Source organism: Sus scrofa, chromosome 1 (assembly GCF_000003025.6).
Source record: "Sus scrofa isolate TJ Tabasco breed Duroc chromosome 1, Sscrofa11.1, whole genome shotgun sequence".
Lineage (NCBI taxonomy): Eukaryota > Metazoa > Chordata > Mammalia > Artiodactyla > Suidae > Sus > Sus scrofa.
Window position 1 is genome coordinate 208,182,390 of NC_010443.5, and position 13,824 is coordinate 208,196,213.

At 41.0% G+C, this 13,824-nt stretch overlaps 1 protein-coding gene across 10 annotated transcripts in view; it reads left to right on the top strand.

Annotated features, from left to right (window-relative positions):
• The window catches only part of NFIB (nuclear factor I B), a 245,108-nt gene continuing 231,291 nt past the window's right edge, over positions 8-13,824 (top strand). For 2 of the 10 annotated variants that reach the window (XM_005660096.3, XM_021063648.1), the window contains exons 1-2: positions 8-1,196; positions 7,203-7,734. In XM_005660096.3, the coding sequence (XP_005660153.1) occupies positions 1,167-1,196; positions 7,203-7,734 (562 nt within the window). In that variant the 5' untranslated portion in view covers positions 8-1,166. Of the gene's footprint in view, positions 1,197-2,254; positions 6,811-7,202; positions 7,735-13,824 lie in introns of those variants that run through there. The other 8 variants (XM_021063657.1, XM_021063662.1, XM_021063652.1 and 5 more) reach the window with 6 other exon arrangements.

A 13,824-nucleotide genomic window follows, 5' to 3' on the forward strand; every position in this document is an offset into this window, starting at 1 on the left:
GGGCGGGGGGTGTGGAGAGGCTGGTGCAAAAGGAATGCGCGTTTGCAGGAGGAGGAGTAAAGCGATGATTGTGTAATTAAATAATAAAACAATCCTTAAGTCTGATTTGGAGAGAGCTCGAGCGGGGTCCAGAGGGTGGAACCGGTGAATTTTTCAACTTCCAAGTTTTGCAACGAAAGAAAGCGAGAGAGGGAGGGGAAAAAAGAGCCCAGAGCAGAAAAGAGAGGAGTTTGCAGCCGAACGGGAGAGCGGGATTTATCGTTTGGGATTTTTCAGGAGCGCGTTCCGATCCCCCTGGGCTCTGGGCAGCGGCAGCAGCAGCAGCCTCCTCGCTCAGCCGGGTCAGACGCGGGGCGAGGCGGGCGGGCCGGCGGGCGGGCGTGGAGGAGCCTGCGCGGGCGGCTGCAGCCGGGGACCGCGCGCCGCGAGCTTCTTCCGCTCGGGAGACCTGCGCTCGCGCCCCCTCCCTCACCCCGGCCTCTCCAGGCTCCCCCACCCCACCCCGCCCCCACCCAGGCCCTCTCCCGCGCGCGCCCCGCCACCCGCGCGCACTCGCTCACGCTCCCCCTCGCGCACACACATGGTCGGCTCGCGGCAAAGTTTCGCCTGCGATCACCACTCCGGGATCCTGCCGCAGTGCTCCGGGCTGTAACCTTGAACTTTCCCAGCGCGGTGACACATTCTCCTCGCTCTCCCTCCCGCCCTCTCTCCTGCGCCCCCCTCCCCGCCTTTTTTAAAAAAGCATTTCACCACCACCTACTACCCCAATCCAACCCACACCGAACCTTCGTGCACCCCCTAGCCCCCAACAACAACAACAACTGCAAAACAGAAAACAAATCCCCAAACCCGGGCGAAAAGCAGCCAACACCGGCGGCGGCGGCGGCGGCGGCCTCGGCGAGCACGGCCAGCGCGCTCGGACTGCAGGAGGGTTAAAAGTGTAGATTGGATTTCAACCCGGGAAATCTAGCACGCCGAGTGAACTTGAATCTTTGGCTATTTAAGGAGGACTGGGTTTGTTGTGAAGTTGCGGTGATCCAGCGCAGAGCCCGGTCCTGATTGATCGCATCGCGAGGCTCAGATGACTGTAAAATGAATAGATGAAATTCTTGCTTTTTGAAGATTTTCTTGGGCATCTCCGGGAAAGTGCGTTTTAAGGCGAAGTCATGATGTATTCTCCCATCTGTCTCACTCAGGTACATGTCTCGGTCGCTCTCTCGAGCTTTCTCTCTAGCCCGAAATGCCTTTGTTTTGTTTTGTTGCTATCGTCTGCGGACAATTAATGGCTCTAGTTGATCTCCGCACACCCCGGTCCCCCGCAGAAGAAACAGCCGGGAGTTGCGGTGGGGTTTGCAGGGCGGCGTGGGACTCAGCGCACGGTCCCTCGCCCACGGTCACCGCGCGTGCCCATCCCGGCGCCCTGGGCACTGAGAGCAGACGACTGCGAGCTGCCAGGGCGGTTGGGCCGGGTGAGGCCGCCGGGGGTGGGCAGGGCCCAGGCCGGCGAGCGCTCGCCCCCTGCGGCCCCCCGAGTGCCTGCTGCGCCCCTGCCCAGGGTGCCCGATGCCCTTCTCGGTCACTTGCGCGCCGAGACGGACTCTGGCTTTAGAGGAACTTTAGAGGGACACTGAGCTCTCAAAAACAACTGGTGAACTTGGGCGAGGGGACCAGCACTAGTTGTTGTGGGCGCCTCTGGACTCCCGCTGAAGGCAGTGGGCATTCGACGAAGAGAGTCCGAGGTCGTGGTCCTGCGACCCACTCCTTTGCTTAATTTGGGGATCTGAAACTCTGGTGCATCGCGATCCGCATTTTGAGGTTTCTAGGGACCACACCATCAGGGCGATCTTTACGTTGACTCGAGTTGGTTGTGGTGAAAGTTAAGGACTTTTAAGAAATGCTCATTTTGTGCAGACCTGTTCATTTAACGATATTTGGGAGTAGATCGTAAGGTAGAAGTAATGCTGGAAAAATAAGATCCTTTAAAATTTTTTTCACTTTGAAATTTGTCCTTAGATTTTAGGAACTGTGTTATGAAATAAAATACTGGCTTTAGACTTTTATAAGAACACAGTTTATACAATTTTAAACCAGTTGGTCAAACGGAGAAGTGGCGACACCTAATAGTCTTACCTGGGGGCAGCTTCCATCGTTACCCAGCTAACTAACCAACTGATGAACTGACTAAATATCTTAGCCCAGACTTGTTATTTGAAGCAGTATTTTAAACCTCTAAAGGTGGGGGACAGTTGATTTCAGCTTTTAGGGAAATTTGTCACGATTAGTAATTGATAACCATTTCCTTTGACATTGGCTTCAAAACTAAACAGTTAAAGAAGTGCTGCCTAGTCTTAGGTGTGTTACAATTTTTAAAAAATCCAGTATCATGCTGATGCACTTTTATAAAGGACAAATGATTAAGATTTCAATTGTATGACAATTAGAAGCCATTGTGATTCAAAAGGATTGAGGCATTCATAAATTGTGAATGAAGATGAAAACAATGATAAGGCTTATTCAGTGATTGGATACAGTCCTGTAGCTTTTTGGCTGACACATTTTTTATTGTTTATATTTTGTTTGGCATCTGAGTATGATTAACTTAGATATGGCTATTTTCCGTAAGTAAACGTGCACTTTAATTTAACAAAACTGGAAAAATGAGTTGCTGAGCTATTTGTATTTTTAACGCTGTGAATAATGGCCAATAAATATGATGAAAGTGTTTCAGGTATAACGAATTGTCTTCAGTTGCAAAAGTTACCTTTCATATTACCCACCAGCAGATTTTTTTCACCCTCTTTCTGGTAAACCACATCCATTTGATATGATTTTTATGTTATTGAGACGTAGTTCAAATAAAACAAATTGAGATAAGCTTTTCACTTACAAAGTGCTGCACCATTTACTCTCACCTGTAAAGGATTTTTTTTTTAATATTAGTTAACATTTCTAGTATCGGCTTTTCAAAAACATTGTTGGCGATTACATTACATTTTTGGTTTCTTCTAAATAGGGATTGAAAAGTCACTAGCTTTATTTAAATTTGTGTAAGTTAAAAATACTATTGTAGCATAGTGACGTATGGAATATTAGGAGCATATATAGCGTAGTCATTCAGCTACCACATTAATATTCAGGGATACATACTTAATTCATGATGACTAATATTCTCTACTGTTTTAATAATGTAAGTCCAGGTTGACATATTGAAACTGTTTTGGGGATTTAAGGCCTAAACCAGAGAAGAAATTTTAGCTGTAGAATTCTCACTTTAATAACTATGTGACGTTATAGGTAGTGTAAGGTGTTGCAAAAGTAAGGACACATTAACTGTGTTACTTTTATATCAGACTAGTAGTTTAGTTTTGTGTTACAAGAACCTAACAGCTGCAGCAAAGCATTTTTTAGATATGTAAGTAAAAAATAGAGAAATATTCTTAATTGGTTGAAAACTTTACAAATTGTTTCAGTTGTTGCAATAAGATATTTAGGTTTTAGAAAGACTCTCAAAAGGAGCTACAGTTAAAGTTGATATTTATCAAAGCGTTTTTCAAACGTATCAGTACATGGATATAAATCTGTATTTATGCATCAGTATAAATCAGATGTAGAAGAAAATTAAGAACCAGCATATATAATTTCATTTTGCTTTTTCTAAAAATAATGTAAACCCTTAATAACATAACTTTCACTTGGAATGATTGCACTGGATTTTTTTTTTCTTTCATTGTCTTTTAAGTTCTTTAGGTATGTTTTAAAAAATGGTTAATTGTTACACAGCAGTGCTCCAAGAACTTCTACTATTTACTCTTCCACCTCTATATTGGTCTAATTTTCCATCCCTTTCATGGAGACCATTGTTTCTCTGAAGAAAAATAAATATTTCCAGTGGAAATAAGACTGTTTACTTTTATATTTGAAATTTGTAACTAGGTTAGTCAATTTAGTTCAACTAAAGGAAGTTTAAAAAGAGAATCACTGAATGCCAGTGTGTTTTAACAAAAATTCTGAAAGAGCAAGATGGCATATCACCTTCGTATAGAGCCATTAGGTCTTAGATAATTTATATGCTTTGCTTTCTTAAATAATTTTCATTGTTGTTTAAAGTATTATTGTGATAAACCTTTAATCAGAACATTTGAATGCCTTCATCACTTTTTTTGGATAAAGGCAAATTACTGTGTTCCATATTCATGTCATTCAAAATCACTAAAAATATAACTCAGCATTAGAAAACAATCACTCGGCATGTTAATACAGAAATATATGTGACAATGGAAAACCACTACTTATCATTTTTGAGGATGTATCTCCATATGTCAAAAGTAAATGTTTCAGTTGAAAGACATCCACATATCCCTGAAAGATATTTACAAGGCAAAGGTGGACTAAGAAAGTTTGTCTCTTCTATTTATCAATAGGAAGAAAGTATGTTTCAAAACATTACTTGGCAGTATTGGCAACAAACTCAAGGCAACCTTAAAAAACATCATTTTGTGTGCAGTTGCTAAGAAATTCCAAATTCAGTCTTCACACTTGCCTTTTGATTGTTTAAAATAAGTAATTAAAATTTTGAGATTTGTTACCTGATAGATAATTGGAAACTCAAACACGTTTAATCAAAAGTATGTTTGATATCTTTATAAGAAAATAAAATGTTACTGAACATAGTACTTAAGGACGTAAGTACTTAAGAGTTGGGGCATTGCTTAATATCTGTTAAAATGATATTGCATTTTTAAAAGTATCACAAGGGTAAAGTGAGACAAAACTCTCTTCACCCCCACGTACTCTTTACACCTCAAGTTTTTAGTTTGTGAATGTATATGTATGTTTTAAAATCATATCAATAAATCATAGTAAAAGTCAGCTTATAGGAAGTGAATTCCCAAAGCATGTTTGAGTCCATGCTTCCTTGAGCAGGGTTTCCCTTTGCATATATTTCTTAGGGGGATAAACAAAGTTTTTTGTAGTTACAGTGAATGCTGAAAGCATGGCATCAGAAAGTGTATGAAGATAGGGAGGTCTTATCATGGGCTGTGGTTGCTGTGAGCAGGGCCGCCTTCCCACACAAAGAACAGATTGTGGTTTAACTCTTTCCATGGCCTAGTTTAATGTGCTCGCATAGTAACTGAATTGTTCAAATCTCTGCTGGAAACTACTGATCGGTTTAATGATTTCCTCTATGGCATTTGGTTATGCCTCATGCTGTGATGTAATCATCTGCTTTCTGTATTATAAAATTTTGATTTAGACTTACTCTGCTCTAGGAACAATTTACGGCAATATGTTAAAACACTTGATAACTGCATTATTGATTGGGTGGGATGTACACCTCTTCCAGATCTGAACTGCAAACTGCCAATGTACTGCAGCCCTTAGCATTGAAACTTTGAGTTCATCTTAAAAATGAATTCATAACTCTGTGGGAGTTTGGGGGCATCTTTGTTACTGTGTCATTAGTTTGTACTTTCATAATTTCTACCTGACAGAATTCATTGTCTGCTGATTAAATAGAATTTATTCCGTGTAGTTCAGGGTGACCAGCCCTAGGATGTGAATTCTAGTTTGGGATATAAACAGTGAGAGAAAGTTATTTTGTGGTTGGGGCGACAGTGTAGGGACCAGAAAAAGTAGCCAGAGTGGAAGTTCTCATTTGTTTCAGATCTGGCCTTATTGCCCGGATACAGTGTGCACACGCTGAATGTTAAGCTCTTTCTCAGAACAGTATTAGGCCTGAGCTTATGAGATAGGGTTTACCTACGGCAGGAAGTAATGAAACACTGACTGCTTTGGGAAGTCACTTGAAATAACTGTAGGTGCAGACTGTCTGCCACTTGTGCCCGTCTCCCTCCCTTAAAAAAGGCTTAGGTGAAACAGGCAGGCAAAACACAGGACCCTAAGGTAAACCACTTAATTCACAAGACAGGATCCCTCCACATGCAGACTCCCAAGCCTATGCCTACGGGCACCCACTGTCCTGTCGGAGAATTCAGATGCGTAGCAAATGAATTGTATTGATTCCACAAAAGCAGTGAGTGACCAGCGGTGCACTCCTGGTGTCACCCTGCCATCGCATGCAGAGACACAAAGAATGTAAAGTTGGTGCCAAGTTGCCATTTTTCATTGTTCACCTCAGATTGATTTTTAAGGGGTTTAGAATAATTGCCATACTCATGTGATCGGTTAACAAATTAACTGACTCTGTGGGGCTTCAGACTCTATAGGAAAGCTGCCAGAAGAACACCCGTGTCAATTGTGTTTTCAACTTTAGAAACTTTTATTTGAAAACGCAAGAGTGTGTGTGTCTGTGAGAGAGTAGGAGCATGCGAGGATGAGTATGCGTGTGTGTGTGTGTGTGTGTGTGTGTGTGTGTGTGTGTGGTGTGTGTATGTGTGTGTTGAGGGCTAGCATTGCTGGTGGAGGGAGGGAATGTGCTGCTCAAAGTATGGAAACCTTCTGTTCAGGACACTGATACGACAAGCTGTGTCCTTTGCCCACTTTCCCTCACTGTATACCAGTTTCTCTAGTTACCTCTCTTGGAATGGTGCTGTTTCAGTGTTGGAATGTTGGACGTTTGATAAGAAAATGGATCAAGTTTAATGGCGCATGCTCTTTGTGCCACCAGCAGCCTCTTGCTGAGAGCATGCTCCAAAAGCGGGAACTGTGTGGCATTACACTGAGCATCTATATGCTTTGTGTTTCTGTGCCACAGAGAAGAGAAATGAACTGTGGCATCGCTCCTGCCTTCTGAACAGCTCTGCTCCGATTTAAAAAAAAAAAAAAACTCACTGTGTTCTTTGTAAAATGGTACTGCTTACTGTTAGTTGGTCAATCAAATATTTAAATATTGAATTAAACCTTGGTTGCTTATGTTTTAAAGATTGTAGAATGCATCGTGGGAATGAGGGGGATGGGGCCAGGCTGGAAATACAAATATAAACCTTATTTTCTTTTTAGGAGAGAGAATCAACCTGTGAGTTTTGGTGGAAAAGGGGAAGCTTGGCATACACTATTTTACTCTGGTTTTGCTATTTTGATAATTATAAATAAGAAAAGAATGTTATTTTTATGCATAACTTTTTGTACCAATTGGGCATGGGTTGTGATCTGATTTTTTTTTGAGCCTTAAAAAAAAAACAAAAACCAAAAAACACTAAACTGACGATGTATGTCTTCTTTTCCCCCCTCATCTTCCACAGGATGAATTTCACCCGTTCATCGAGGCACTACTTCCACATGTCCGTGCAATCGCCTATACTTGGTTCAACCTGCAGGCTCGGAAACGCAAGTACTTTAAAAAGCACGAGAAGCGAATGTCAAAGGATGAAGAAAGAGCAGTCAAAGATGAGCTTCTCAGCGAAAAGCCTGAAATCAAACAGAAGTGGGCATCCAGGCTCCTGGCCAAACTGCGCAAAGATATCCGCCAGGAGTACCGAGAGGACTTTGTGCTCACCGTGACTGGCAAGAAGCACCCGTGCTGTGTCTTATCCAATCCCGACCAGAAGGGTAAGATTAGGAGAATCGACTGCCTGCGACAGGCAGACAAAGTCTGGCGTCTGGATCTAGTCATGGTGATCCTGTTCAAAGGCATCCCCTTGGAAAGTACCGATGGAGAGCGGCTCATGAAATCCCCACATTGCACAAACCCAGCACTTTGTGTCCAGCCACATCATATCACAGTATCAGTTAAGGAGCTTGATTTGTTTTTGGCATACTACGTGCAGGAGCAAGGTAGGAGCAGATTGTTCTTTCTTCTAGCCCGGCACACACTGCCTGCAGACCCCACACGCGGAATACCTGGCTTGGGTTAGATATCTAGGTCCTGGAAGTCCCTAGATCTGGTCCCTTGCTCTGGGGAGAGTGTCATGTCCTCTTCCACTCGCTGTCCACTGCCATGTGCAAGCCATGGAAACAGATGTGGAGCTTTCCTACCTGGATAGGCATGGATATTTAAAGAAAGACCACAAAGAGACATTCAATGCGTTTTTGAATGTCTTTGAGATAGTACTTTTTCAAAGACACACAGTTGTCTGAAAACTATAGTTTAGTACACTTCACTTTTTGTCCTTGGCTACGTTCTTTACATCTAGTCATCTTTTCCCAGTTTGAAAATGTAACTTGATTTATGAGTAGTCAGACCGTTCTTTAATAATCTTTGTACTAGCCTCCTAACTAACGAGGTAGATGAACTTTGTTCACGCATCTAGTGCTGTTGCACTGAAAAACAGAATAAGCATTTCCTATTACAGAATGCTTAAGATAGCCAGTATCAGAAAGTATATCTTATGTAGACCTAGATTAATTTAATTTAAATATTTCTATCAACACCTACTTTTGATTGTGTAATATTCGCTGTAGATTCAATGGATTATAGTTCTTGTTTAAATAATTTATTGTCTAATATTTTCCCAGAGTGACTTGGGAACACTTAATATTGTTCGTTTACTTGAATGTAAATTCATAAAACTTACCGAGGGGAAAAGTCGCAGCTCTCCTTACAGAACAAAAACAGAAAGTGGACTGGTTACACTGGTTTAGAATAAATCTCAAAAAGAATGCAGAAACCGCATACCATACCTATTTAAAAAAAATACTTGATAAAGAGGGTGGTATACATATTGCCGGAATAATTCAAAAATAGGTGGTGTTTTTTGCTGAGTGTTTTTTAAATTCATGAAGTATTTTTATTATGTTTATTTATCTTAATATGTTTTCCTTAAGGAGATGAGTATTTCTTCTCTTCGAATAAATGTGTTGGCATGTAGATGTCCTTGTATTAGCAACAGTCCATAGTAAAACATTTAAAAAAAACAACCTACCAAAGTGGACTGTAGCTTGATCTGCCATAGATGGTGGGTCATTTCCTAACTTGGCCTGGTGGTAGGGAAAATGGCCTGCAGACAGCCAGGTGGCAGACGGTTATCTGATGGTCGTTTTATAAATGTGGGATTTAGTAAATGGTATGAACCTTATCATCATCCAAAAAAATAAGATATCAGAATTACTCTTTTGACTGAGAAATCTAGGTACTTACTATGTGCTCTTTGTCTTTATATTTCCTGTATAGTTTTAGAAATCTGCTTAAATTTCATTTGAAAATAGCTACTTTGATTTTTCGTTAATGGTGCTCATTGTCATACATTTGGAAATATTGTTTTTTACACGAAGGACTGCATTTACTCTTTATATGCACCTAAAAATTAAAGCCCAAATAATGACGGTTTGGGGAAAAATATGTTTTTGCCCTGTGTGTCCTGAAATAAAAGCTCTTTAACACATGACACTTAATTTGATGGACAGCTGTCTAGGAGGTGACATTTTAAGGTGGGCTGTGTACATGTGTTGGATTGACTGTAAACGTGTTGTAACTCTGTTGTGAAAGTCAAGGCTGGAAGTAAAGTTTTAAAAAGTGGGTCATGTAACTTTTTAGTGCAGAGAGGAAAGATTTGCAAGCACCTCACTACTGCTTGTGTTTTAACTTGCTTAAAGGCTAGTCCTTGAGGTGTGCACGCATGTACATTCACTCCTGGGGCAGGCAGCCAACTCTCTTGGTTGATGAACTGACAATAAAGAACATATCCTTTAGATTTGTGAAGATATATTGAAGAAAGAAAAATGCATAAATGCCTTCTGCATTGCACCATCGGTCATGATAATCAAAGTTTTAAGAAACTCTTGGAGACCACATTTTCAGAGAAAACATTGATTTTGTTGTTGTTTCGAGTCTCTCTTTTAAAAACCTTTCATTGTTTGACACTGTGCATCTAACTTGTACCTTCTGCTACCTGTGAGTGCATCATCTCTTCTTAACATCTGTTGGCTTTTTTTTTTTTTTGCATCAGGAAGCTTTTGTATTTTCCCTTTTTCAAAACTTCTGTCTTTGTCGGGGGGTCACATGTAGGCTAATTATGTTGTTTTGCAGTGCAGTTGATTAAAGAAGGCATTTAAAAAGATAGGTCTGTAGTCAGTCAGCGGGCTGCATATCTTCCATCATGAGTTTTTATTTCTCCTCAAAGTATATGAAAATCCACTTAGGTCAGTTTTATTAATCAGGTAAAGAAGTATAAAGAAAAACATGAAAGAAAAATCAGAAAGGAAAAAGGATTGCAACAGAATGAGCAACAGAATTACCTTTCCCCTTTTTTTTCTTTCTTTCCCCATTTCTAAACGACTGGGAGGAAAACACGAGAAAGAACAGAGAGAATGCCAAAGATGGTTGCCACTGGCACCAGGATTGGCATCAGACCCTCTTTGTTTAGCTCAGGATGCCTGTGATTTGTTAGTTGGCATCCGCATTGCAGTGTGGAGTGATGTTACAATATATTGACAATTTCCAGATCTAGAAATGTCAATAGTCCTCTTGGTTATTTATACAAGATCACAAACTGCATCTCTTCTGGAGGATGAAATAAGGACCAACAAATAATAAAGTTCATTGTTGACCAACTTCCTATGCTTTTTCCCTCTTTTTCTTTTGGTTCAACCCACACTTTTTTTTTTTCATGCCCAGCAGTTTCAGCCTCATCTTTTTTCTTTTTTTTGAAATGTGGAAAGAGTTACTAGAGCTTTGGCTCTAGTGCTCCATCTGCATCTGATATGGTTTTGGGGAGAACGTATGCATTTTGAAATCATTTTTGATACATAGTTCATTAGACTTTTGCATCCCATGGCCGCAGGGCAGGATTTCCTTTAAAGCTAAATCTCTTTGTTATTCAGCCTCTTCTATGCCTAGAGTCTGGTTGACCGCAATTTAGTCCATTTTTCTATTTCTCTACATTTAGGCAAGGGTCATGTTCAATAGAATCATTTATAAAATGATACTACCCCCCACTTTACCTAAAATATACATATCATTTGGGAGTCCCTGCGTTTAAATCCATAAAATCACTTGACGTTATTGATTCAGGGGGCTGCGCTTCGGCTGTTTCGTTGCTACAAGAACCGCCATTTTGTTTGTGAAGTGCCAGGCGAGGGGGAAAAAAAAGGCAGACACTGTGCTGGATGCCAATAATGGTTGCCAGTGGCACCGAGGTTGGCATCAGACCCTCTTTGTCTAGTTGCTGAATGCCTTTGATTCGTTGGTTGGCATCCGCATTGCAGTGGGCACACTGGAAAGTTTTTGACAATCCCTGAATGAAAGCTGCTTGCTTGTTTGCTGCAGCAAACCTTAGCTGATAGAAAACCCTTCCTTTTTTTTTTCAGTTTTTTTTTTTTTTTTTTTAAGATGGTGACAGATGAAAGGGAAAAACAGCTCTAAAGTGGCCTCCATTTTCCCAAAGATATTAAAGATGTCCAATGATTCTTGGGCAGGTGGTACCTGTTCCCCATATTGTCTTTGTTATTACCTTCATGAAAGCAAAGCAAAGCAAAACAAAACAAAACAAAAAACCAGGCAGGCCTTGCACAGCACACCTTGCTGAGATGTGGGGGGCTGCTCTGAGAAGTGGGCAGAGGACCGGCTGGAGGCAGTGACATGGAATACGCTTGCTAGCACTGACTGTGGCTTGTAGTCACATCACTGCTTATTTCTTAGGTGATTTTTAGTTCCTTTAGTTTCCCCGCTTGCAAATTTTATAGTAATACTAACAAGTTTAGAGGACTTTTTTTTTTCCCCCTAGTAACAGCATACATGTTAAAAAAAAAAAAAGGAGGGGGGAAACCTCCGTGTGGAACCCTAACACCAGAAAGACCAACCAAGAGGCTGAAATAATTTTGGTTGCTGTTTCTTAGATAGTTTGCATTAATATTGCTTTCCGGTTAACCACGGTTATCTCGTTAATTAATAAGAAGTATTAGCAGTTCTACCCAAAGGGCTACACAGAAGGAAGTCTGGCCTAGGGGAGGCCTTGGGTTGCCACGCTGTGTCCAGTCTGAAGGGGAAAAAAGCCAGGATGGGATGGGCTCAGGGGAGACTGGGCTTTCTCTGAGGCAGGGAAGGGTTGTGAAGAAAGAGAAAGGTCGAAATGCACTAGGAAGTTTAAAGATCTCGAGAGAGAGTTACTGTTGTCCTGAATTTAACAGATCCCAATTTAAACTAAGTCAGCCTACCTGATTTTTGGACCGTCCTTTGCCCTCTTATTGAACATGTTTTGGAGTACTCAAGAAAGTTCATGGCTGTCATGAAAGAGGACGTTCCGTGGAACCCTTAAAATTGTGGATGGCAACTTTTGCTGTTTTATTGTTCGGTGTTATGATAGTTAAAGTACAGTTCGAAGTTGTGAAAAATGTGACTTGTTTATGGGGGAGTTGTAATCATTGTGATTGTTTTTGAAATAGAATCCTTCCTGGTTGTCACATATCATTAGGGAGGAAGCAAATGGTAAGAACTGTTTTCCTCCCTCAGTTACTGACTTTCAGAATCCTTTGGGGTAACAATTATTATTATTATTTTTAATGAAAAGCTTAAGTAGATAATTGTTTGCAAGTTGACGGCATATTTTAACATTTTAATAAATTTCACTTCAGTTGCAGACACTTCCCTTTATGGGGATAACCAAGCTTTCATCATTTGCTAAATTGAGGCTGCTCTCCAGGATGATTTGGTTGTGCTTACATTGTGAAACGATCAGAAAGCATAACGTTTGTGTGCATGTTTGATTTAGGGGAACACTGTTAAGTTTTCCCATCTCGCATCCTGTCCTTGACTGAACTCATGAACTCTAGTGCACATTTGTTTGCATTCTGGCTCTCACACAATTCACCAGATAAAGAAGGGCTCTTACTGGCATGTCTTGCTCCTAGGCTTAATGAGACCTTTGTGGGAACATATATTGTAAGATAAGATACTTAGCAATTTTCTCACTGATAAGAAGAAAACACAGTCTTGGGGGCCAGAAGTTCACCCTCTCTGCCATGCCATGATGTTCCCGCTGTAAGACTGCTATGTTGGACAATTCAAGAGTTAAACTCCAAGGCCCCATTTGCCAGCTGGGAAAGCTTGGCATCTGTGTTCTGATATGGCAGACGAAGCTCTTGCATTGCTGTTAATATGATCTCACTTTTCAAGGGGAAAGGAGAGAGAGGAGAAAGGGAGGGGAGGAGAGAGAGAGAGGGAGAGAGAGAAGGAGAGGGAGAGAGAGATATTTATTCCATCAATTATGATTTTCACATATTTAAAAAGTATATAATGATCCACTTTCTGGAGGCAGCAAAGGTTGATAAAATGTCCTGCTGACAGTGTTAGGTGTCCCTCCCTGTCACCAAATGTACAGCACTATACATTTTGTAGTAGAAAATATTCCCCTAGATTATGCATTTGGATTTGCAAATTTAGTGCACTATGCCTCTTCTGTGGTAAAATAACTCCATATGCACAAGAACAAAAATGATGTTCAGGAATAATGGCAATTTGGGGGAACTGTGCAGTGACAGGAGATGATGGTTAGATCTCCCAAAGGGTGTTCCCTGTCAGATATAGAGTGCACCTGGAGATTCAGAGCTGGGCAGGAGCCATTCAGGGTGGCTATTGCTTTAGTTAGTTAAAGTTCCTGTTTTCTGAGGTCATATAGAAGAAGTATATCCACACATAACTGTACTTTACATTGGGTAGGATTTTTTATTTACTTACTTGTTTTTCCTTAAATTTGGATTTTATGAGGAAACTGCCAAAAGGAGATTAGAGTTTTAATCCTCTATTAACTTTTTTTCCCTCTTAAATTTGGCACTCTAATTTGGAACACGAATCCAAGATATCTTGACTTAGTCAAGTCTGTCCCCTCATAAACTTTCATTCTGCTCATTTGAAGTGAAAAACAAGACCAGTGGGCCTAAAATACTGTTCTTTGCCAGTTACTCTTGCTCTTGCCATTTTCGCCAACCAGC